This window comes from Trichosurus vulpecula, chromosome 7 (assembly GCF_011100635.1).
Source record: "Trichosurus vulpecula isolate mTriVul1 chromosome 7, mTriVul1.pri, whole genome shotgun sequence".
NCBI lineage: Eukaryota > Metazoa > Chordata > Mammalia > Diprotodontia > Phalangeridae > Trichosurus > Trichosurus vulpecula.
Window position 1 is genome coordinate 229,880,913 of NC_050579.1, and position 25,950 is coordinate 229,906,862.

The 25,950-nt window shown below is 37.0% G+C and overlaps 1 protein-coding gene across 1 annotated transcript in view; it reads left to right on the forward strand.

Annotated features, from left to right (window-relative positions):
- Window positions 1-25,950, forward strand: part of PKHD1 (PKHD1 ciliary IPT domain containing fibrocystin/polyductin) — a 638,127-nt gene that overhangs the window by 553,335 nt on the left and 58,842 nt on the right. Inside the window, exon 62 of the mRNA XM_036768333.1 lies at window positions 7,901-8,912. Coding sequence (XP_036624228.1) covers window positions 7,901-8,912 — 1,012 coding nt within the window. The remainder of the gene's footprint in view (window positions 1-7,900; window positions 8,913-25,950) is intronic.

Here is a 25,950-nt window from a genome sequence, read left to right on the forward strand (position 1 = left end):
TCAAGGTCTGTACCCAGGTCCACCGCTCTTTCCGCTTTTAGAAGTATGTCTTTGTTGCTTTTAAATGGAGCTTCCTTTTGTTACATTTTAAATAAGGATTGGCGCATTATTAACACACAACAAACCTTAAGAGGCCACTACCAGTAGTCTCCAAATTGGAAAGCTGTTTTAAATAACAATTTTGAGTCACATTTAATTTACATGTAGCATCACTCCACTGTGAAACCACCTTATTTTTACTGGTGAAATTCTCTGATGCACCATCATTCCTAAATCTTAAAATAGTAATTAAAGATAGACAGTCATCGATATTTTATAATAATGATGATGATTTTCATCCTCCCATGCTTCCAATAGCATGAGAATTTATTTCCCTTGAACTTTTATTTTGAGGTTTCAACTGCTCCCTTTGTAGTTTTAAAAGGACTGCTTGGAGACCTTGAATACTCCAGATAGCCTGAGGCAACAGGACAACATAACTAAATAGGGTTAAATTCAACCTTTCCTCACTTTATTTTATCTTGTGGTCATTAATTTTTGTTAAATTAGAAATAATGAAGTGTAAATCTGGTTTGACAGAAGAAATTGGAAAAGATTTCTTCCCTCTTCTTGAAAATAGGAGAATAGTTATGTATTTTGTTTTTGTCAAAAATCTCCTATATTTTACTCTACCATAAATTGTAGAATCCATCACAAAATGGCTAAAAAATTACTGAGGAAAATGGTGGTGTTAACCTGAAGGAAAAAAATCATTAATGTTGATGTATTTCATTCAATTTTAAACATATAATTTTTTTTTCTTTTGTGGAAAAGGGGAAGATGGAAGGATTCTATGTGCCTTTGAGTCAAAACATTTATTTTAAAAAATACTGTTTTTCCTTCCCTTCTGATCCATTTTTCTAAATAAAGGATATGAGTTGTTTTTTTTTTTTAATTTTTTTTTTCTGAGTAAAGACGACCCCTTTGGCGTATTTTCTTTTCAAACGTGAAATGAGGTGGAAAATCCTCATTTCACGACAGGAAGGACAAATATTGACACAAAGTTAATATTTGTCAGAACCCTGGAAGCAACCTGAGTATTTTAAAACACACACACACACACACACACACACACACACACAGAGTAATACACACACACATGCACACACCTATTTTCAGTTGCTATTTCTAAGGTTTCGAGTCTTGGCAAAGGAGAACACAGGGTAAGGTATATCTGGGGCCTGTGAGGTTAGAAATATACACAAAGGCAGTACCCATGCGCACAGGCTCACAAACACAAATACAACCTGTTTAATCTAATTTCCCCCATTTAGAAAAGAGTTTCTGGACTTTATCATTGTTATTGTCCATCTTGAATGCAAATAGCATATGTCAAGTCAATATTCAGTGGTCACTCAGTATTTATTAAGTCCTGTCCACTCTGGCCTTTTTTGAGAGGGAGGCCCTGAGGGCAACTGGGCTGCTGCCCCCTCACAGACTGTGTCACTTATCTATTCACATTGATTATGAGAGTCAGCTGTGGCCAGACCTAGCCTTTTTTTTCCCCCTTCTTCTCTTGGCCCCTCTTACAAGCACCCCTGCCTGGATTTTCATGAGGAAATAATCAGATTAGGCCTTCAGCGGTGAGTTCATATGGAGTTCTTCTTTCTCCAGTGTGCTACTAACTGAATAAACGTGTTTGGTGGTAAATTGTAAATGACATTATGATTACCAAGGCCAGCATGGGTTTCATTTAAAAGTGATCAGAATTGCAGACCACAGAAATTGTGACTGGCAGATAAGGCCATTTGGGGAGGTAGGAAAAGAAAGGACATAAACAAGAGGAAGAGAACCAGCTACAACTATCCTGGACTCAATCTCTTCCAAATGAGAGGAAAGAGGAAAAAAGGAACAAACTCTGAAAGGTGACTGAAGAGCTGAAAAGCTAGTGAGTGGTATAATGTCAGAGGGGTCTCTGGTGGAGATGTCGCCTGAGAGATTCAATTATAATAGTCAGGTTGTATGTATTGCTCTTCTCTCAGTATATGTCACCTGTATCCTGCCAAAGTAAAGAAGAGCTTCTATGCATTTGAGTTGAAGCTAAATATATTTCTCAAGCAAGTTCTTTTTTTCTTTCCAATTAACTCTAAGAAGAAAAAGGCAAATGGGAATTAAAGAGGTCTTAATGTTTCTGTTTAGCATTGGCAAATTTATCTTTAGGATATTGATAGTTTTTAAGAGAAAGACTGTTTTATAGAATGATTGGTATTCTAAGTTATTTACATAAACTTGATCAATCGATGTTTATGTCTAGACTGTTTAGTGCCATTGAGTTTAGAGTAGCTTTGAAAATAATGATGGCTTTACTGCTGTATTTCTATGATGACATCGTGAAAGACAAAGTAGGGAAAACTAACTGGTTGTCACCAGATCTGCATATACAGTTATACTAATGAATGGCCAATGACATTTATACATGCTTCTTTCACTGAAGATATACCCGTAAAACACTCATTACAAAACATTCTGTGGCCCAATTGCCCATATGATTACTGCGGATCCTAAAACTCACATTTTGAAAGATTCACTTTTTGTTAATCATATTGCCTTTAATCTTATGTGTAGTACCACTCTCAGTTATCACTTAAGTAAGCAATGCTTCCAATCCAAAGTTTTGAGCCCTTGTAACAACAATGCTACTTGACGCTACTGTGGCTATGTAAGGCCAATAACACTAGCACACAAGAGGGCTGCTAGCACAGGTTCTTTTATCTGCTTTTCTAAGGAAAGAAACTTTAAGGGGTATACAACCTCACTTTAATTAAACATACATATATCATTCACTTAGTTCAGAGGAAAAAGTCAGCACCTTGAACTTCAGAACAAACACAAATAAAAATTAAAAGCAGAAATTCTAAACAGAGCAAAATAACACCAATCAACTGACAGGCTTCTATCTGTCTGACCATAGCAATACATACACAGTTACCAGAGAGAGAAGCACCAATATCTGGGTTTTCAAAGCTGGGAGGCTCTTTAATGGCTACACAGAATCTTGTCTGGTCAAATCACACAACACCCTTCCGGTGAGTGAGCCCCTAAAGCAAAACCTCTCCTTTCCCAGTTATGAGAGTTCTCAATTCTCAATTCTCTCCTGAGTTCAGTGGCTATCCTCTGGGTATATATATCCTTTTTCAGGGCCTGAGGACTTCACACCTCTCGTGACCTAATTAGCAAAAGGGTGTGGGCCTTCCTACAAACAAAGGCAAGACTCAGTCAAAGGCACCTGATTGCCTTAGTGCTGAGAAGCACTCCAAAAGAAAAAAAAAATAGTAAAGAGTCCCACTTTGCTTGCCCTTACAGCCCTCACCACTGTATCCTTGCCAAAAAAAAAGACAGGCAAAATGCAAATACAGAGCAAAGGTTATTTAATGAAACATGATCAAATGGTAAATAACAACAAATTGAGTCAGGTAGTAAATATTCCTGGTACCTATAACAAATGGATGTCACCTTCTATTCCATATAGGATAAAATTCGTAATTAATCTGTTTGTCCCCCAAACATAGTGAGACAGGAACATTTTCAGATCTCTCAGGCATGGCCTTTGAAGATTATAGTCCAAAGTATTCTTGCTTAATCACTCCCCTTTGAATACCAATGAGACAAGCTAGTGAGTGCTGATTTTTCTCAGTGCAACAGCCAGAGAATGTTGACATTTGACTTCATCTCTTATCACAGAGACTAGTTTCAGGGTATCAAAGACAAGTGTCTTATTTTGTCATTCTCCTATTGCCATCTCTGCATCCATGTTGCCCTCTTCCCAAGATTGTCTTTACTTTTTTGTTAAGTCTATTACAGTATAGGTATTCCTCATCCCATAAGAATCTTATTTGGATGCCATCACAATGTGGTGGGTTCACTTACAGTCCTCTGAGAAATAATAGTCTAGATAATTTCCTCCCCTGAGTAAGGATCCCTTAGACAGAAGCATACAGGCATGTCCACTATATATGTAACCATTGATAGATGCTTAGAAATATGGTTTCTCTACCACTATATAATTTTTAACAGTTCAAATATCACTTGTTCACCAGTGAATTTGACATTAGTGACAGAAAAAGGTGCCAGAACTAGGAAATGCTAAGTTTTTTGTAGTATGAAGTTTTGTGAGAAAAGTAAATATATGCCTGACTCTGGCAGAAGAACTAAAGCAAATACATGTGTGAGAATAAGAATAAATTCAATTATAATGTTGGCAGCTAGACTGGATTCATGTAGACTAGTTAAATATCTTACATACTGGGGATGGATTATCTAAATAAATTCACAAACTAATACTTAATCACTCCATGCTTTTAGAACTTCAGAGCTAGATGACAGCCAAATGGTTATTAAATCCAATCCCCTAATTTTATTTCTTGTCGTATCACCAGAATATCTTCATTGTTTGTTACTACACATTTGTTTGCATGGTATATTCCCTGGTAGAACATGAGCTCCCTGAAGGCAGGAACTGTCTTTCAGCTTTCAGCACTTAGTATGGTGCTTTGCACAAAACAGTGCTTAATAAATATTTATTGACTGACCGATATTACACGTAGCAGTTGCTTCATAAACGTGAGGTAAGTTAAAGAGTAAATTATAATATGCCTAATCAGAAAGGCCTATATTTTTTTGGAGTGAAATTCAAGTTTAAACAAGTTGTACAACAAAGATACCTAGATGCTTGGGGTTAAACTGGAAGGAATATTAGATAATATTAGGATCATAGAATTTTGGAGCTGAAAGAAAACTTAGATCCATCAATACTTACTTATTGAGTACCATTGTGTACATGAAGTTTTGTTATGCATACTATAGAATAAAAATTACAAGACAATCTCTGGTCTTAAAGAGGAACTCCATTATTTTTGAGATAAGAAAATTGGCTCTTTGAAAAGTAAATGGTTGGTCTAATATTGTTTAGCTTGTTAGAGACAAAAAATCCAACTCTTCTGACTGCCAGTTATGGTGATTGAGCCACATCAAGGACAAAAGATATTTTATCATTAATCCATAATAAAATGAATGACTTGATTTTGAAGATACAAGTGAAGTATTTAGAAGTAATCCATGCTCAAGAGGAGAGCTTAATAATCATTTTTCCTTCTGGAAGAATAGATTCAAGTCATCTGAATTCATAATTTGTAACATTGCTTTCAAGTAATGTTTATACTTTCCCCTCTCTACAAAATTGTTATGAGAATAATCCACATGCACATTGAAGGCAGCCTCAATGAAGTCCTGCAACTATAAGAGGCAAGCTTTTGCAAACAACATTCTTTAATGTACCATAACTTTGCAATAACACTGAATGGTGTAGTGTATGTAGGATAACATTATGTTTATGTTTTATTTACCATAAACAAGCATATGATTAATGAGAACAAAATGCCATCTTAAAGTCATTTGCCAAGGTGTCTTCCATATATACGTATATATATATATATATATATATATATATATATATATATATATATATAATCATACAAGATTCTTTGGATACGCAACAAAAGAGATAATTTTGTTCAATAACTTTCTAATTCCTTATATCAAGTATAAAACATGAAGACCGATGCTTGCCCCAGGTGTTTGCCACTATTATTAAATATGTTCAACCCAGAGTCCAAATGGAAGATAGATTCTTTATAAATGATGAGGTCCTCCAAATGCTCCAGTTTGCAGCTGAAATTATGCTAATTACATTAAGGCCCACGCCATTGCAGAACTTCCTAAATGAGATGAAAACTGCTTATTGTCCATATTTAGGACATTCACTTTTCCATACAATCCATAAAATATACCATTAGCACATAAATCTTGTATTCATAATGCTAATGGACAGTGAACTATGCTGAGAATTAAAGAGGAGGAGAAGGGTCATGGGCTAGATTTCCTTGGCAAAAATGCAAAGTTTACCAGGTATTTCCCCGAATAAAAGGCTCATTGAAAAAAATAGTTCTTCAGTGGTGCTTTATGTCCACAAGACATGGAATACCATAGCTTCCAAAGAATTCAAGTTGAGGTTCTCCCAAAATGTAATGGGAAGTTGACCAACGTATGTGTGAACAAATGGAAAAACATGACCAATAAAAAATTGTAAAGGAGATGTGGTATAAAGGATATTAGCATATAGGTATATGTCCATAAAAGAAGCTGGACTTTCAGAATTTCCATAGTGAAGAAAAGGGATAACCAATGAATTACCCATGTGCTCCATTGTTATCCAAGTAACAGTGAGATTGGGGGTAATTCTCTAGGAACCTTGGCCAGCTCCTTTAAGTTGAGGGTACAGAAGGACATTGACCAAAATTGTACAGTCAGAGAGGGTGTGGATGAGTTGTAAACTGCATCATTAGAGAGAGAGTACCTGCGTTGACGAGATCACAGATTCATTGAGGAATATAAGTATTCTAGGCTATTTTTTTTCCTTTTCATTTGGCTGTTTGTTTTTATCCTCACCAAACTGGTTTCATATTGGGGCAACCCTCAATGAATAAGTATGTTTAAAAAAACACTTTCTTAGCTAGTTTCTTTATGGAACATATTTGCCAAAAAGACCTACAATTCAGAGCTGGGGAACCTGTGACCTTGAGGTCACATGTGGCTCTCTAGGTCCTCAAGTGCATCCCTTTGACTGAATCCAAACTTCACAGAACAAATTCCCTTAATAAAAGTATTTGTTCTGTGAAACTTGGACTCAGTCAAAAGGCCACACCCAAGGACCTAGAATGCCACATGTGGCCTCACAGGCTCTCCACCCCGATCTAGATTGTAACACAATAATTGAAGGAAACATTAAAGACTCAGAATTTAGACGAATTTGAGATTTCATTCAAGTCAAGTGGATTTGAATCTTGCTTCTCTAAAATGCTAAGAATTATATCAGTCTTCCTTGCTTTGCTAATAAAATGGGGAGAATCATATCTTTAGTGCCTGCCTGATAATATTGCTATGGAGATAAAAGGAACAAACTTACTGTATGTAAGGTACTTTGCAAACTCAAAAGACTATATAAGTGGAAATTACTATTGGCACTGCTACTTTTGTTGCTTGTACCAGTACTGCTGCTGCTCCCTTCTTTTGCCTTTGGACAATATTCTGGACTCAGAGTTAAGAAAACTCACCATCACACACTACCTCTGTGTTTAAATCCGATTTACAAGCAGTTTAACCCTGGGTGAGGACTTCTCATCTATTTGCCTCAAGCAACTCTATAGAACTTATTTACTAACTAATAAATAAGTTACAAACTTTGATGTTGGAAGGAATTTCCATATTTGGGAGTCCCCCCATAGTGACTGAATCACTTTGTGTAATATAAATGCTCCCCACTTTTTTCTGAGGATGTGGTGAGGAGGATATAAATAAATGTATTTTTCACTATTTCTATCATCTGCATAAATCTGGAATTTAAATATTTCATACCCTTTGACCTTTGAGTTATCAATAGTATACTTATATCCCAAAGAGATCAAAGAAAAAGGAAAAGGATCCATTTGGTTCAAAAGTATTTATAGCATCTCTGTATATGTAGGGTGGTCAAGAACTGTAAACTAAGGGGATGCCCATTAATTCGGGGATAGCTGAACAAATTATGGTGTAGGAATTGGAATGGAATGATTTTGTGCCTTAAGAAATGATATAAAAGATGGTTTCAAACAATCCTATGAAGACTTTCCTGAAGTGATTCAGAGTGAATTAAGCAGAACCAGTAGAACAAGTTCTAAAATAGCAACATTATAAAGACAAATAATGATTATGTTTTCAGAGGACTGATGATGAAACATGTTGCCTATATAGATGTGACAGACTCAGGGTTATGATAGGAAATTGTAGATATTAATCTCACTTGTTTATTATATTTGTTATATTCTAGGTATATTTAAAGATGACCAAAAATGCACCTATAGACCATTGATGCAAAGCTATGTCTGCAAACAGATGGACTATGCACTTCTGGTCCTTGACAGCATCACCATTGCTCCAGGGAGGAAAAATCCATCTCCAGTGATTTCATTGACAAATGGCTTTGTGGGAACCTTCAGTAGTGTAGCTGCCCACCCCTCCTGCTCTTCCTCTTTATCTGTACCGGCTTTCTATTCTGTTCTGCCAACCAACTCACTCACCAAAATTTGCTTTGTGAATTGGACTCCCCAATCCATGCGTTTTTATCTCATTGGGAGTGAAAGGTCCTCCAAACTTCTGGCTGTGTTCTACCCTGAGATTCAGAGCCCCCGGGTTTTCTTTCGTGGACATTTCATCCCACCCACTCCAGTTCTATCAGACTCTTGGCCAGAGAGTGGGGCTATTGGTACCAACCATTTCAGTTTCATGGATAATCTCTTGTATCTCCTCCTGCAAGGGGATGAGCCTGTTGAAGTGTATTCTGCAGTTTCTATCCATGTAGCCTTCACAGTAACATTATCAATCACACTGGAAGGCTGGGAAGCAGCCATTCAGCAAAGATTGGCTCATTTCTTACAGATTGGCCAAGACTATATCAGAATTGTTCATGTAATGCCAGGTGGTGAATGGACCTTAAAGGTCATTGCTGATGGTGTGGCCAAAAGGAAGCACCACTGCCGCACTGGGCCCCTTTGTACTAGTTGTCATAGACTGGGTCAGCACAGAAGGTTCATGAAGAAAAAGAAAACATGGGTCCCACCACCAACTTATTCAGAAACCAATTCAAAAGTGATGGTCACTGAAATTGGTGATCTGTCAGCTATAGGCAGTACCAAAGTGGCTCCCTCTTTATCCACTGATGCATTGCAACATTTGGCTTACCGGATTATCACTGCTCAACAGACAGGGGAGTTGCAGGAAGCCCTAGATATGCCAATTGAGGCCCTTCTGATCAGTCAGTCAACTGGAGGAGATACTTCTGGGTAAGTGCGTGCTGAAGTAAAAGCTGCTATCATGATTTTTTTTTTAAATTTATTTAACATATTTAGTTTTCAGCATTGATTTTCACAAGAGTTTGGATTACAAATTTTCTCCCCATTTCTACCCTCCCCCCCACTCCAAGATGGCATATATTCTGGTTGCCCTGTTCCCCAGTCAGCGCTCCCCTCTGTTACCCCACTCCCCTCCCATCCCCTTTTCCCTTCCTTTCTTGTAGGGCAAGATACATTTTTACGCCCCATTGCCTGTGTATCTTATTGTCTTGTTGCACGCAAAAACATTTTTGTTTGTTTTTGAACATCTGTTTATAAAACTTTGAGTTCCAAATTCTCTCCCCTCTCCCTTCCCACCCACCCTCCCTAAGAAGTCAAGCAATTCAACATAGGCCACATGTGTATCATTATGTATAACCCTTCCACAATACTCATATTGTGAAAGACTAACTATATTTTGCTCCTTCCCAACCCATCCTGCTTTATTGAATTTTCTCCCTTGACCCTGTCCCCTTTCGAAAGTGTTTGTTTTTGACTACCTCCACCCCCATCTGCCCTCCCCTCCATCATCCCCCCCATTTTTTTATCTTCTTCCCTCTTCTTTCCTGTGGGGTAAGATTCCCAATTGGGTATGTGTGGTATTCCCTCCTTAGGCCAAATCTGATGAGAGCAATGTTCACTCATTCTCCCCTCATCCGCCCTCTCCCCTCCTCCCACAGAACTGCTTCCTCTTGCCACCTTTATGGGAGATAATCCATCCCATTCTATCTCTCCTTATCTCCCTCTCTCAGTATGTTCCTCTCTCATCCCTTAATTTGATTTTATTTATTTTAGATATCTTCCCTTCATCTTCAACTCACCCTGTGTCTACTATCATGAATTTTGGTAGCAAATTCAGTCAGGTCTTATTTGCCTCATATTACAGATGGGGAAACTGAGATGCAGAGAAGTTAAACTAATTGCCCTGCATCACATAACTAAATTATTACCCTAAAGTCAGAATAAGAAATCAGATAATTACCCAAGTTCTCATTCATTATCTTTTAATTTTTGTGTGTATGTACTCTATCCATAGTTAATTATCCTCGGGTTACTGATAGTTCTCAAGAAAAATTTGAAAAAAATCCATTTTAAGATTCCCTATTTTAAAAAAAGTTCAAATTAAAAGAAAACTTTGATTTAATTTTTAAAATAAATTTGACATCAGAAATTTGAAATTAAATTTTAAAATAAAAAACTTAAAAAAGGCAATGTGACATGCTGGATAGAAAGCCAACATGGAGTCAGGAATACTCTGGTTGAAGTCACACATCTGACAAATATGAGCCATGTGATGATGGCCAAATCATACCTTCTCAGTGCCCTAGGCAAGTCAAGTCTATAAGTAACCAAAGAGGTATTGATCTATATTGGCAGAGGGAGTTTCCACAAATGAAGTTCCCAGTGAAACCATTGATCTGGTCCTTCCCAAGCTCTAGCCTCACTACTCCACACACAATTATAAAATTATTTTTAAAAGTCATATTACGATCAACAGCAGCAAAGTCAAATAAAGAATCAAAGCAGCAAAACCTTACATAAAATCTTTAGTATTTAGCAAGATAGAACTATCTGAATGAATACCAAACAAAAGAACATTTTTATTTTGTGTTCCTATCCAGATTTTCCCAATTTTATGCTACTTCCACCCTTTCCCCATCCTTTTCTTAAAAACAACAAAAAAAAAAAACGGTGTAGCCAGGGTGTATACTATTTTTGTTCTACTGATTTCCTTTGGGTTCACTTTATACAAATTTTGTGATTGTTTCTTTCATTGTACTTATCATTTGTCATAGCACCATAATATTCCATTATGTGAATATAATGTGGTTCATTCCTCTGATTGTTGGTCATATAGATTATTTCTCATTTTTAAAAAAAGGTGGGGCAGTGCATAGAGTGCTGAGCCTAGATTCAGGAAGTCTTGAGTTCATACATGGCCTGAGATGCTTCCTAATAAATCACTTATCCTCTTTTTGCCTCTGTTTTCTCATCTCATGGGGGTACCAATAGCACCTACTTCCCAGGGTTAGTGTGAAGACCAAATGAGAAAACCACTGTCAAGCACTTAGCACAGTGCTTGGCAAGTAGTAAGTGCTATACAAATGTTAATTATCAGTAGTATTAGTGTCATCATCATTATTTTGTAGCTGCTATAAATAATTTTGTATAGATAGACCCTTTTTCCTTTTTATGATGTATTTAGTATAAAATCTTAAATTTGAATTTCTAAATCAAAAGACATAATTAGGTTGTGTATCTTACTGAATACTGCTTTAATCGTACCTCAACATTTTTTGCATTAGTTTACATTCCCACCAGGAATATATGTGGAGCAAAGTCAGCCCTAGTGTGGATAAATAAGTCAGCCGCCTACAACAAAGACATATAGCCTGCAAGGCTCTGTATCTATATGCAACAAGAGCTGAGGACCCTCAAGAAATACCCAGAAAGGTTAAAAACAAACAAACAAACTCCAGGGTGGTCAAAAAGACACTGTGAGGAATGGTAGCAATCAAGCAACACTGAAACACTTAGACTGCCACAGCTCAGGCACAAAGGTCCCCGAGGTTCTTAGCATTTGGCCCTGAGATGCCATAGAAGGCTCTGAAGAACCTGAACTCTGAACCTCAAAGATCAAGGAGGGGCCTAAGTCTGGGAAGTGAATGTTAGTGTAGAAACCCAGGGCACCGAGGGTTAGATCAAGCAGGAAAGAACACAGCACAGAGTAGGACCTGGCTTGGCACTAAACCCCAATTCAGCAACTAAGGCTATACACATGCTGTGTATACCTGATAGATAACATGTTTAATATTATATAATATATAATATGTGTATATGTGTGTATGGATGTGTGTATATAAAACCTAGATCAGTTCCAAAAGAAGGAGCAATTAACTCTAAAAACTACTAGCAAAAACACAAGTGAAAAGATGAATTTTCCACAGGGACTACATGACTGCCTAGAAGAAATGCAGCAAGAGGTTAAAAAAAAACAAAACTCTGGGTGGAAGGAGAATAAATTACTTAGAATACAAAGTGGTAAATCTTACCAAAGTAATATAGTCCCTGAAACTAGAACAGATCCATGAGAGAGCTACATATACATTCATACCTATCTGTATATGTATATATGTTCACATGTGTGTATACATTATTATATTCACATATATACGCATATACGCATATATATATATATACACATATATACACACATGTGTATATGTGTGTGTATCCACACACAAAAAATTGAAAGATTGGAAAAAATAAAAATGTAAGATACCTAACATCAGAAACAAATGACCTGAAAAAAGTGTCAAAGAGAGATGATGTAAAAATCACAGGACTCCCTGAAAACCTTTTTTTAATACAAAAAGGAGAATACTGCTAGGAAGGGAATAGCCTCCAACAAAGCAAACTTTCTAATCCTGAAGGGGTGATTAACTGTCAGAGGGGAGGAGGGAGAGGGAAAGGAGAATACTGCTAGGAAGGGAATAGCCTCCAACAAAGCAAACTTTCTAATCCTGAAGGGGTGATTAACTGTCAGAGGGGAGGAGGGAGAGGGGGAGAAAAATCTAAGAAGCCTAGTGAAGGAGGGTGCCATATGTCGGTAGGCACATGTGTGTATGTGTGATATATACATATATATTTATACAAAATATTTATAAGCATCATACGAAAGTGTATTATATATATTATCACAAAGCAAGAATTTATAAAAATTTCCATCTTTTTATTGTTGTTTGGTGTTGTTCAGTCGTTTTCAGTTGTTTCTGACTCTTTGTAACCCCATTTGGGGTTTTCTTGGCAAAGGTCCTGGAGTGGTTTGCTATTTTCTTCTCCTACTCATTTTACAGATGAGGAAACTGAGGTAAACAGGGTTTAGTGACTTGCCCAGAGTGACACAGCTGTTAAGTGTCTAAAGCTAGATTCGAACTCAGGAAGATGAGTCTTCCTGACTCCAGGTCTGGCACTCTATCCACTGTACCACCCAGCTGCCCTTTTCCATCTTTTGCAGAAATAGAAAGGGAAAAAAATAGAGGACTATGTTTTAAAAATAGACAGACACTTTTTGTTATTTCCTAAGGGCCTAGGCTCATTTTGCAAATGAGTAAAACCATATAAAATATCTTTCAAACCCTTGTATTCCCAAAAAAAAAACATTACCAATCTCTAAGGACTCTTAAAGTTTCTTTTCGTTCTTTCCAAAGATGACATACATGAAGAGAAAAACTGACATTCATATATACTATAATGTACAGATTTGCAACAGCCTTGTTATCCTTCCAGTTATTTATTTTGTATTGCAAAGGATGTTTGTTTTCATGTTTTTATTGGCTCTGGAAAAGCATAGTAAAGGCTCAATGGAGAATAATCTTTAAATAGTGATTTTTCAACAGTGCTGTTGTACAAATGTACAACAGTACATAACCTATTGATAATTAGGAACTTTCCCTCATTTTACAGTAAATGCAGCTTTTAGGTACAAACCTTTCAAAGGTCAAGTTGAAAAATCTTTGAGAAAGCTACTCTATTTCAAAATTTATAAACAATAATCCATCAATAACTTTCTCAGAAACCAAGCAAGGGTAGGGCTTTTTTTTCTTTAATATGGTTGCTACAGAGATCGATAGTACGCATTCCACAAACCCCTGCAGAAGACCGTAACTTGACTCTAATGAAGTGGTGCCATTTTGGTTGTCTTCAGGAAGGAAGGACAACAACCAACAACCAAACAACAGAAGGCTGTGCGCTATGAATTCAAGACACCTTATCTGATATGGGTGCTCTCATTCAATCTCTGTTGTGTCAATTCTATATCCTCCATCCTTTATGATACTAATCAAGTGGCTAAGGCCTTCTTGTTGTTTCAAACGTTGCTTGATTTCTCTTATACATGCATAGAAGCCGTCAGGAGGCTCAGTGCATAGCACGCTGGAGCTGGAGTCACAAGACCTGAGTTCAAATCCTGCCTCAGACACTTACTAGTGTGTGACTGTGAACAAGTGACTTAATCTCTGTTTGCTTTAATCTCCTGGAGAAGGAAATAGGAAATCACTCTGATTTCTTTGCCACGAAAACTCTATTGACAGTATGGTCTGTGGGGTCACAAAGTGTCAGACACAACTGAACAACAACTATGAGGTGGAGATTCAGTTTCATATATGGACCTTTTTTGTGTTCTACTGTGAATATGGAAATGCTTTTTGGGCAGTGTTTAAGCTCAGAATTGTATGTCTGTCTATCTATCTAAATATCTATCTACGTATAAGCGTATATGTATATATGTGTGTTTGTATATTATATGTACACATATATAGGTAATTCATAAAGTCATCTATATTCTCTCACTTCAGTAGAAAGATACAGATACTTGTCTAGATCTATATCTATCTATCTGGATCAGAAAATATGAATAGCTTTATGAAAGTCAACCAAATGTCTCTCAGCATTAGGTTCATTATATCTTTGTTGATAAAAAAACAAAGTTAAATAATAATATTTAGTTTCTGGGATATTTTACTAAATACATTTTGGATATTGAGCATTGGGTTCAATTAGGCTGTACCTTTTTCTCATCTCATTGGTGTTGCTGTTAATAAATAATCAATTAATATTTAATGGGCAGTAATTACTTTTATGCTAACATCTCTAATGGATCCAAGATTCAATACAATTAAAACCAGCAGAGGAATCCTTAGTACTTCTGTTCAAGATTGTCCAATAGTTGAATACGCTGCCACATAAGCAGCTACCTGTCTAAAGGGAGAAAGTGACGACCAAACAGAATTTCAATTTCCTCGCCTACAAAATTGAGGTTGTCGAGTGTCCTGCCTATCATACATTAATAAATAAAGATAATTTTATCCCTTAAATGACTATAAAATTCAAGGCATTGTGACAGGTACTTGGGTTAGAAAACTAAAAAAAAATATCCCTGCTCTCAGGGAGCTTATAATTTGTAGATTTATGACATGCACACAAATAAAAGTAGTACAAATAAATTGTGATACGGGTTAAGAAGAGATTAAGACAATATGCTCTAGAAAATCTTGAGGAAGGAGATGAATCACTGAGGGGTGTAGGAAAGACTTTATGGAGAAGGGAGAGAATTCACTGAGTACCTGAGAAATTTTAGATACTTCATATTGCTGATTTATTGATTACATGCAAGGAAATGGTGTGAAGAGAGATGAAAAGGGGGAAAGATGAGTTCAGGGAACAACGCTGGTATGGTTTGCAATTTTTCAAGTGCCAGGAATCTTTTATAATGTCAAAAAAGTTTGCAGACTCCAAACTTGATAGTAGTTGCATTCATAATGTATATCTTTATTGTATCTCAATAAAAATCAAGTATAAACATGGTACACATATGCATTCTTGCCCTCCCCACCCCTTGCAATAAATTAACCCTTTCCTACCCTGGGATTTCCTGTTCATAGTACGAGAACCGCTGGACTAGAACAGAGATTATATAATAAGAATATAACAAGAATCATAATATAGTGCTTTAAGATTTGCAAAGTGCTTTTCATACATTACATCATTTGATTCTCATACCAGCTTTATGGAATAGGTGCTTTTATTACTCCTTTTTACAGGTAAAGAAACTAAGGCTGAGAAAGGTTAAGTGATTAACCAGGGTCATACAGCTAATAAGTGTCTGAGCGGAATAGTGTGGAAGAAGTCTAGAAAGATAAGTTAGAACCAGATTGTGAAGGGTCTTAGGGTAAAACTGAGAAGTTTTGATTTTATCTTAGGTTTATGGGTCTGTGGAAGAAAATTAAGTAACTGAACGAGGGAGGATTATGATTGATCTGATAGCCTAGGAGAATAGTGAAAACCAAAGTTAAAATAAGCTCTGTGTGTGTGTGTGTGTGTGTGTGTGTGAGAGAGAGAGAGAGAGAGAGAGAGAGAGAGAGAGAGACAGACAGACAGACAGACAGACACAGAGAGACAAAGAGATAGAGCCAGACTGAGAAAGAGAAAGACATAGAGAGAGACAGTGAGAGAGAAAGAAAGAAACATAAAGAAAAGAAAGAAAGAGAAAGAAAGGAAGAAAGGAAGAAAGGAAGAAAGAAGAAAGAAAGAAAGAAAGAAACAAACAAAGAAACAAAGACAGAAAGAAAGCAACAAAGAAACAAAGACAGACAGGAAGGAAGAACGAAAAAGAAAGAAGGGAGGGAGGGAAGGAGGGAGGAAGGAAGGAAGGAAGGGAAAAGAAAGAAAGAGAGAGAGATTGCTAGACAGAGACAGATAGGCAGGTGGAAAAAGGGACAAACAGGGATCAATACAGAGACATACACACACTGAAACACTATGGAGTAATGGATCAAGGACAAACCTCAAATCTAGGAAGCTCTGGATTCAATTTCTACTTTCTGATATGAAATGGCTACATTACTATGGACAAGTAACTTAAGCTTTGAGTCAACTATCTAAGTTTAGATCTTCATGGGAGAAAGGAGTTCCCAGAGTGAATTCCCTTTATCAATAAAATCACAGGATTTCAGATACACACATGTGCCTATACACGTATATGGTACATGTGTGTAGGTATGGTATATGTTTATCATTGTATATACATATACTGACATGCATATATGTACGTATGTGTATGCAATACCTATCTTTCCCATATATGCATATAGGTATGTGTGTATATACGTACACATACATACACACACATATATATTAAGAGTAATGGACTTGGAATCAGGAAGACATGCTCAAATATTGCTTCAGTGACTTACTAGCTGTTTGACATTGTGAAAGTCACTTAAACCTCTTCACCCTCATTTTCTTCATATATAAATTGAGAGTAATATTCTGGGGCAACTAGGTGGCGAAGTGGATAGAGCACCAGGCCTGGAGTCAGTAAGACTCATCTTTGGGAGTTCAAACCTGACCTCAGACACATATTAGCTGTGTGACCCTGGGCAAGTCACTTAACTCAATTTGCCTCAGTCTCCTCACCTGATAATGAGCTGGAGAAGGAAATGGCAAACCGCTTTTTGCCAGTCTTTGCCAGGAAAACCCCAAATGGAGTCACAAAGATGAAGACAACAACAATAAAATCACCTACTTCCAAGGGTGTTGTGAAAATCAAAAAAGATAATGTCTGTAAAGCACTTTGCAAATTGTAAAACAGTACATGTCAGATATTATTAATGCAATGCATATTTTATATGAATATGTATATGCGTGCATGCATATATATGTGCACATACACAAACAAGGAAGCCTCAAAATTATCCATAGTCCAAGTCACAAAATTTGGATGGATCCAGGTTTCATTTCAATTGTGATTAAACTTGCTCTCCCTCAGCCTCATTTCTTTTTCATCTAGCCCAAGGTCACGGGGATCCTATATCTATAGATTATGTTCATGTGGATGGATAACAAAGAGAAAATTATACCTTCAATATTAAACATTATTGGTTGCCCTGTTCTCCTCATCCCAGAAGGACATCATTCCAGAGGGGGTAGATTGGGAAGTATTAAAAGGTATTATAGGCATTCAGAATACAACTGAAGAACATTTAAAAAAAATCAACACATTAATAATAAACATTTATTAAGCACCTACTATGTACTAGATATTGTGTTAAGTGAACTCTGGGAATACAAATAAGAAAAATAAAGATAGTTCCTTCCCTCAAAAGACTATACTAATAGGTGAAGATAAGATATAAAAAGATGCTGCAAAGGGGTCTGGAAGGGTACTGGGGACAATAATGGAGTCCAAAGAATGCAGGGAAAGGTGCCAGTGGGGAATGAAGAGTTGACTGGGCTTCAGAACTCTTTTTAAATGGAGGCTTTAGGAGGAGTTTTTTTTTCTCTTCCCTACAATCCTCCAGTCACAGGGGAGATGATGACATAACTTAAAATTTACTTTGATTTGAGTGAGGGAGGGCTGCGCAAAGTCACCAACCTCACTTTCTCCTCCACAGCCATCTGGCTCCAGTGGCCAAAGACAATTAACTGTGGGTTGCAGTGTGAATATCAAAGTTCATGCAATAACCCTGATGGGTTTCTTGGGGGTAAGCTTTTTTGGGAGGGAGGGGGAGGAGGGAGTCAAATCCAAGGAGTACAGGAATCAAAAAGAGGCAAGAAGAGGCTTAGCAGATGGAAATAGCCAAGAGAGTAGAGACAGAACAAATAGACAGCACATTATTTTATCAACAGGTTATGGCTTCCATATCATCACTTATGTTTATTACCCACCATCTGTCATAGCCATTTTGAATCTCTCTTGACTTTGACTTTTGTGATGTAACAAGAAACTAACTTTTGTAAATCCTATCATCTATTTTCTGTGGGGACTTTGGAATATCTTCTCTGTGTTATTTCTTTCCATGTGTCTAAATCTAGATGGTGGAAATAGGCATATGACATAAAGCAAATATTCTCAGGCAGAAAGCCTATTTCCTGATCTACTATGTGTGTCTGAGCAAGTCCATACTGAAGAACAAATCACCTGTCAAAAGCTCTCCAGGGGGCTTTAATTATTACATGATATGGCAAACAGTCTTGTAGTTTTGCCCAGACCCCTTGGCCAACTTTAACCATTGGGAGTTGGGAATTACCACTGAACCTGATGAGTTAAAGGGTTAGCCTCAGGCATCCAACAGAGAAAAGTGAGGCAAGATGGCTAGCTTATTTATACTATGGGCTAGGCTCTCTTTGAGACATTTGGCTCTCCTTAGTATCAATAAGGTTTTAGGTATTTCAGCTGACAGATACTTGATTTTCAAAGACAATGCTACTTTGCTTGGGTGATGACAAAACATAGTTTCCTTCTTACTTGTTAATGAAAGTTTAAAGTGCAAGGAAGTGAAAAATGTTTATGTCTAGAGCATTGGTTCTCAAAGTATGGTCCATGGACCTCCGGGGATCCCTGAGACACTTTTCGTAGGGTTAATGAGGTCAAAACATTTTTCATAATAAATATTAAGATTTTATTGGCCTATTAATAGTATTCCACCCTTTTCCAACTACGTATCAGTGTTAAGACCAAATTTTCTTCACGTACTTCAAGCAAAACAACATATCACAACAGATTGTGTGCCAAGGTAGATATGAGAATCCAGCGATTTTCTATTAAGCAAGATGTAAGAGCTTTGCAAACATGTAAAACAATGCCACTCTTCTCACTTCATTTTGTTTAGGAAAATATAGCTATTTTTCATTAAAATCTATATTTTACATTAACATGTAATAAAATCATTATTATTTAAATTAATTAATAACTATATTGAAATTAATCAGTTTTAATTTCTAATGTGGCAAATATTTAAAAATATAGCCCTCATAAACAAAAGCTCTTTGGAATCCTCAATAACATTTAAAAGCGTAAAGGGATCCCAAGATGGAAAAGTTTTGAGAACTAGTTCATCTAAAGAATACCCAAACTGAGAGATACTTGATTAATAAGACATGTAAAATTTCATATTTTTAGAAAGTTTTATAATTTCAACTCACCCCTCCTGTGTATCCACTTGGATACATGGCATCATAAACACAAATCCATCTATTTTGGGCATAAATTCTCCCTTTTCTGTCATCATTAGAGAACTAACCTTTCCACATGAAGTAGAATTTCTAGACAATCAAAAGATACTTCTTTTAATGCCAAAAATATTTTTCTAAATCGTAACCATTTTGATGCAAATCTTTCTAAAGTTTAGCACAAACTTTCTTGCTTTTAAGAGTATGCTGAGCATAATTTAAGCTTTTCCTCATCCTCCCAGTTATGAAGGCCCACCTACTTAACTATGCATTTTTTCATGTGTAAATTGATTGATGAGCTCTTTTCATACCCACATTCTTTTCCTCAGACCACTCCTCTCTTTCCCTGTAGAATCATTTCTCTTTGTTCTTTAAAATTGCATTCTTGAGAGTTTCCTATCCCTTTGTACATTATTTTCCCAAAGGAATTTGAGTTCACGTTATCCTACCTCTTTTCAACTCACTGAAATCTGCTTTCCTTAAATCTATGGTGCAAGTCAGACTATGCCTGGTTTCCCTTCCCTTTGTCATAGATTATAAGAGGCAGTGGGCTTTTCTCTTGTTAATATTTGTTATTTTCATCCAAATAAACAGTTCTTCCTTCCTTATGAGGGAATTTATTTTCTTTTATTGGTGGCTACCTTTCTAAAGAGTTCAAGTTAAACCATCCACACAGAAGAAACCAAATGGATAAAGAAAGTCTATTGTCCCAGCTAGGTGGTACAGTGGATAGAGCACTGGACTTGAAGTCAGGAAGACTCATCTTCATGAATTCAAATCTGGCCTCAGACACTTATTAGCTTATCTCAGTTCCTCATCTGTAAAATGAGCTGGAGAAAGAAATAGCAAACCACTCCAGTGTCTTTGCCAAGAAAACCCCAAATGGGGTCACAAAGAGTCAGATACATCCGAAAAATGACTCAACAATATAACATTGTCCTGACTACAACATACAGTTGAACATGCAACCCATAGAGTGCATTCGTTATCACATAAATCTTTGACAGACACTGCAATAGAATGATGAAGTGATCCCAACATTGAATGAGAAGAATGTGGAAAGAGAGTGCTTCTGGAGACTTCTTTTAATGGCCTGCAACAAAGGCCCAACCTTTAAAGCAAACAAAGAAACAAACAAACAATTTTCTACTATGGCTACAAGTCACAAAATTCTAAAATTTTCCGAAAAAAATGAATTATCCCTCAAAGAATAATGGGGACTTGCTTGATAGTGATAATCCAAGTAAAAATACATAAATTCTGCAATAGAAATGTTGTACAAAGAAATGGATCATTGGAAAAATAAGATGAGCCAAACACATAGAAAAAGTGAGGGATAAAGAATGGACTGCTAATAGAACTAATTTTGACATCGAGGTCACTTGACTCCTAGTCAAGTGTTCTTTCCATTGCATTACACACAAGGAGAAGGGATGCTTAATTCTGTTAGGTACTTTAATCCATTATCTCATTAATTTGGGTACTCTCTCTGACACTGCAGATTGCCACCCATCTATACGTTCTCATTGTATACAACTTGTATTTATAACCTCCCACAAATCCTTCCTGGGGAGTTCACCCAATTTGATGGAGGCCTTCCCCTAGACAAGGTACTTTAACAGTGTATAGGTACCAGAGCAACCTTCAGACCATGCGTTTATTGTCTTTTGCTCTCCCTATTTGACAGGCTCGTCTGCTTTTCCAATCATACATCTCAGATAATAGCTTTTATCACCAACGATCATAGATTGGATCTGGAAAGGACCACAGGGATCCATTCATTTACAGATGAGGAAACTGAAATCCAGAAAGGTTAAGAATCTTATTCATGGTCACACAGGTAGTAAACCTCAGAAGCAGAATTTAAACTGAGGTGACCAGAGCTAGTGCTCTTTATTCTGTCCCATAATGCCTCTTGCTGGTGATATTTTAAAGCCTACTTGCTCCCACTATGTGTCTCTATTGACTTTTGGGTCTTTCACAATTTTGAGTAGTAGGAAATTGTGCTCCTATATAGTGTCACCAGAAGTATATAGTATTAAAAGGCCCAAGGAAATAGCTTGGGATCACTGACAGTGCTGGATCTTTTTCAGAGAATCAAAACTTTCAGAATCCTTTTGGAATTAAATTCTCTTCTTTACCCAATACCCTATTCTGCCTTTTGGAACCTTTACAGAACAATGGAGATAGAAAGTCCACAGAATACTTTGGAACTCTTCATCAAAGCCTAAATATATTTTAAGGTTATGCACCTTAATAGCCTGTATGGGGAGAGGGATGGTGTTATCACCAATCCTTTTCTCCATATAGGTCAGGCAGCTGACATGGGCAGGATATATTTGTTTGCTGGTCCTAGAAAAGGAATGTAGATGCTTTATGATACATTCCTTCTGTGCTCCCTCCCTTGAGTTAAACACCCTGGGTCTGGCAGGGCAAGAAAGCAAGAGATAAAGGGGCATCAAAACTCCCTGAACTGTGGATTTTCCATCTCTTGTTAGTCCTTATCTTTTATCCTCTGCTTAAGGCAATGTAGGAAAAAAATTCTTTCACACTCCTCACTAGTTATTGGAAGATGTCAAATGAGGGGTTAAATTTGGGGGGTAGGCTTTTTCTTCCCCCCCTTTTTTAAGTTTGGCTGTAGGTCCTTCTGCCTGCAGGCCAAAGTCACATTAGCAGTTGGAAATCGGATAACGACGGCACAATGACAAATCCAGGTTGCTTGCAATAAGGTGCTAATCCCTTTGCTTTAATATCGGAGCAGCGTGTAATGATGTTTGGACATCACTCCAGTTTACTGACGACCCCACTGGGGCCGGCAATAGAACCTTACAACTGTCTAACAAGGTGTCAGGTGACTCCCGTCGTCACAGCAACGGACACTGGAATCTAATCTTCCCTCCATCCCTTCCAGCACCCAATAACGCCTAGATTATATAAGTGGCCCATCATTGCTTGGTAACTCGAATCAATTAACGTTAATTCGCACAATGCTATGATGTATTGTGATCACTTTCATTTCAGGGAAGGGGGAGAAATTGCTATAAGTCACCTAAAATGAGGTTGTCTGTGGTGCTGAGGTATTAATTGGGTGTCCATATTAAATGGAAAAGGAGCACCATAGTGAAGGGAAAGTGGATGAGTGACTCTCTTGGCTGCTATTGACCTATCAGAAGAAGACAGTGCCCTTTTCCTTTGCTTTTATCTATTACAGTTTTCCCTATTGCGTGTCAAGTTGATGTATTATAAAAAATTCATTTGGTGACCTTTCACCCCCTTAGCAGATTAAACAATTTCACTTGGATGGCATCATTAACAGGACCCTGCATTTAATGATGATTTCTCTAAAAGGCCACGGAGATTCGATTTTAAGCTAACAGATTTATTGCACTATTATAACATATCGTAAAAAAATGTACCACCTACGGTCTGGTTTTAGGATAGAAACTGCTTAAGAGTTTATGTGGAGCTTAAAGTGGTATTACCTTGGGATATGCTGTAGCAGCAAGTCTCTGACCTCCAGTGAGATGCTGTTTACATTTAATAAGAGATGTTTGCTCACAATAAACTTAAAAGTGTGTCAGGAAAGGGGATTTTAGCTAGTGCTCAGACATTTTTTTTCCCAGCTACCGGGTCTCTTGGTATCACTGATGATATGTCAGACTCTATGATGGGAAGCTGTCAGCTTTTCCTACCCGAATGGTTCCCTCTTACTTGCAGCTCTTCAGGGAGACCATGCAAGGATTAGGTTAGGGGCAGAATTCAAACTGAAAAATGAATTTAGAATCTCCCAGAAGCCTGAGACTCATAGGACAGAAAGTACAGGCAAGAGTAGAGATGGAGGAAACCAGGAGCACTGATGATTAGGGTTTAAATTTTAACCTGGTTCATATTGGTTAATTAAAACAGAAAGCTGGCTCATGTACTTACCCTAAATATACTAACAAATGGCAATTAGGACCAGTCCATGTAGCAGTATGATATTATGTTCAGTAGGATTCTCAGCCTGTATATAAAAATCAATAGGCAGCACTCATAACCTTTTCTGCAAGATAGATCTCCAGTCCAAGTGTCATAACCATAACACATTCTAACCCAACTCCTTCCCTCCCCCAGGCTCCCTTTCCTCTCTAGTTTGCCTTTGGGGAAGGGAGAAAATTGACAGAAGCAAACCTTCCTGCTCTGAGACTTAGTTGTGAATATAGTACTTATCTTACTACTTATCTTTTAAGAAACTCAGATTTCTCCCCTCCTGGTCTCAAAGCTTTGGAGAAAAGTCCCTCCTCCACACAAAATATTAGGGATCTCTAGTGTATAGTAAGTGAATGATAATGACATCCACAACATTTCTTCTGGTTTATTTGTGTTTGGGAATAGTATTCATTTTTGAGTTCATAGCTTTATGAAAGGTATAACCTTTAGGCCCAGCCTTTTTAAGGTTTAATATGAAAGGGGCAACTTTAGAGATTAGAAATTAGAAATTAATTTTTTCATGCATATATTTATCCAGTTGCTTATTAATTCAATGAAAATTTGTTAAGATTCTATATTATATAGCACATTTTGCTAAAGACTGGAGCTAATTCAAAGATGAGATGGGGACTTCCAACCAAATATTACTAATCTGAAAAATATGAAAATATTAATAATAATTTACATTTCTTTGATGCTATAAAGTTTAATAAAAACTCTATTCCATTTTATCATTCCATTTTGCCGGTGGTTAATAAACTGGAGCTAGGTTCTTCCCAATACTAGAGAAGTACTAGGTAAATCATTTCATTCATTAATTTATTCATTTCTTCATCCATTAACCAACAAACATTTACTGAATGTCCCTCATATGCAAAGCCCTATGCTGGGTGCTAGGATGTGGTTAAGGGTGGAGGTGTATGCTTACCTAGGCCTGGGTCTTTGTTCTCATACAGTTGAGAGTGCCTATAGTTCTTTTCCTTCTTATTATTACCTATTGAAAACCTGCTTTTAGAGCCCAGCATAAGTGTAGCTTTTTCCATGAAGCCTTCTCTCATCCCTCCATACCCCTCCTTCTTTCCCCCCATCTCTAATCTCTCTGCTTTTGTATCTCGCTGAGTATTTGGTATCTCTTTCTTCTTTCAGACTGAAAGCCCCAGAGAGAAGGGACTTTGTCTTTTTTTAAAAAAAATTTGTATGACCTAGCATCTAGCATGCTGTATGTTTTAAAGAAATACGCATTGACAGGGTGAGTTGAATATGAAGGGATGATATCTAAAAAAACTAAAATCAAATTAAGGGATGAGGGAGGAATATATTGAAAGAGGGAGAAAAGGAGAGATAAAATGGGGTAAATTATCTCACAAAAAAGTGGCATCAAAAAGCAGTTCTGTAGGAAGGAAAGAGGAGGCAGGTGAGGGGGAATGAGTGAATCTTGCTCTCATCAGATTTGACCTGAGGAGGGAATACCATACACACTCAATTGGATATCTTACCCCACAGGAAAGAAGGAGGAAGGAAATAAAAAAGGGGGGGATGATAGAAGGGAGGGCAGATAAGGGGAGGAGGTGATCAAAAACAAACATTTTCAAAAAGGGACAGGGTCAAGGGAGAAAATTCACTAAAGAGGGATACGTTAGGAAGGAGCAAAATATAGTTAGTCTTTCACAACGTGAGTACTGTGGAAGTGTTTTACATAATGATACACATGCAGCCTATGTTGAATTGCTTGACTTCTTAGGGAGGGTGGGTGGGGAGGGAAGAGGGGAGAGAATTTGGAACTCAAAGTTTTAAAAACAGGTGTTCAAAAACAAAAAAATAAGAGTTTTTGCATGCAACTAGGAAATAAGATACACAGGCAATGGGGCATAGAAATTTATCTTGTCCTACAAGAAAGTAAGGGAAAAGGAGATGGGAGGGGAGTGGGGTGACAGAAGGGAGGGCCAACTGGGGAACGGGGCAACCAGAATATATGCTATCTTGGAGTGGGGGGGTGGGTAGAAATGGGGAGAAAATTTGAAATTCAAACTCTTGTGAAAATCAATGCCAAAAACTAAATATATTAAATAAATTAAATAAATAAATTTTAAAAATATACTTTTCAGATGGTATTTAAACAGTTTTGTATAGAAAATTATTTCTGGAGTAAAGAAAAAATGTAAATCTACATATGTAAAGGGTAAAATGTTCTCTCACTTATTTGGAAATAATTAGATATATTAAAGAGGTAGAGAAATAATAAAAAAAGAAATATGCATTGAATATAAGCAGCCCCTTCCACCAAGAAACTGGCAATCCAGTGAGTCCCTAATTTTGTCCCTCTGTAGGAAGAATCTCTTCCAATAAATAGCAGCAGTGCTACCTGATATTGGTCAGCAAAGTTTATAGAATGTATCGATCTATCAACCTATAGTTTTTTTACGTTTTTTTTTAAATTTAATTAGTCTATTTTTTTACTGTCTAAGAGATGCTATTGAGAAAAATACCAGTGATACTAGCTGAAGCTCAC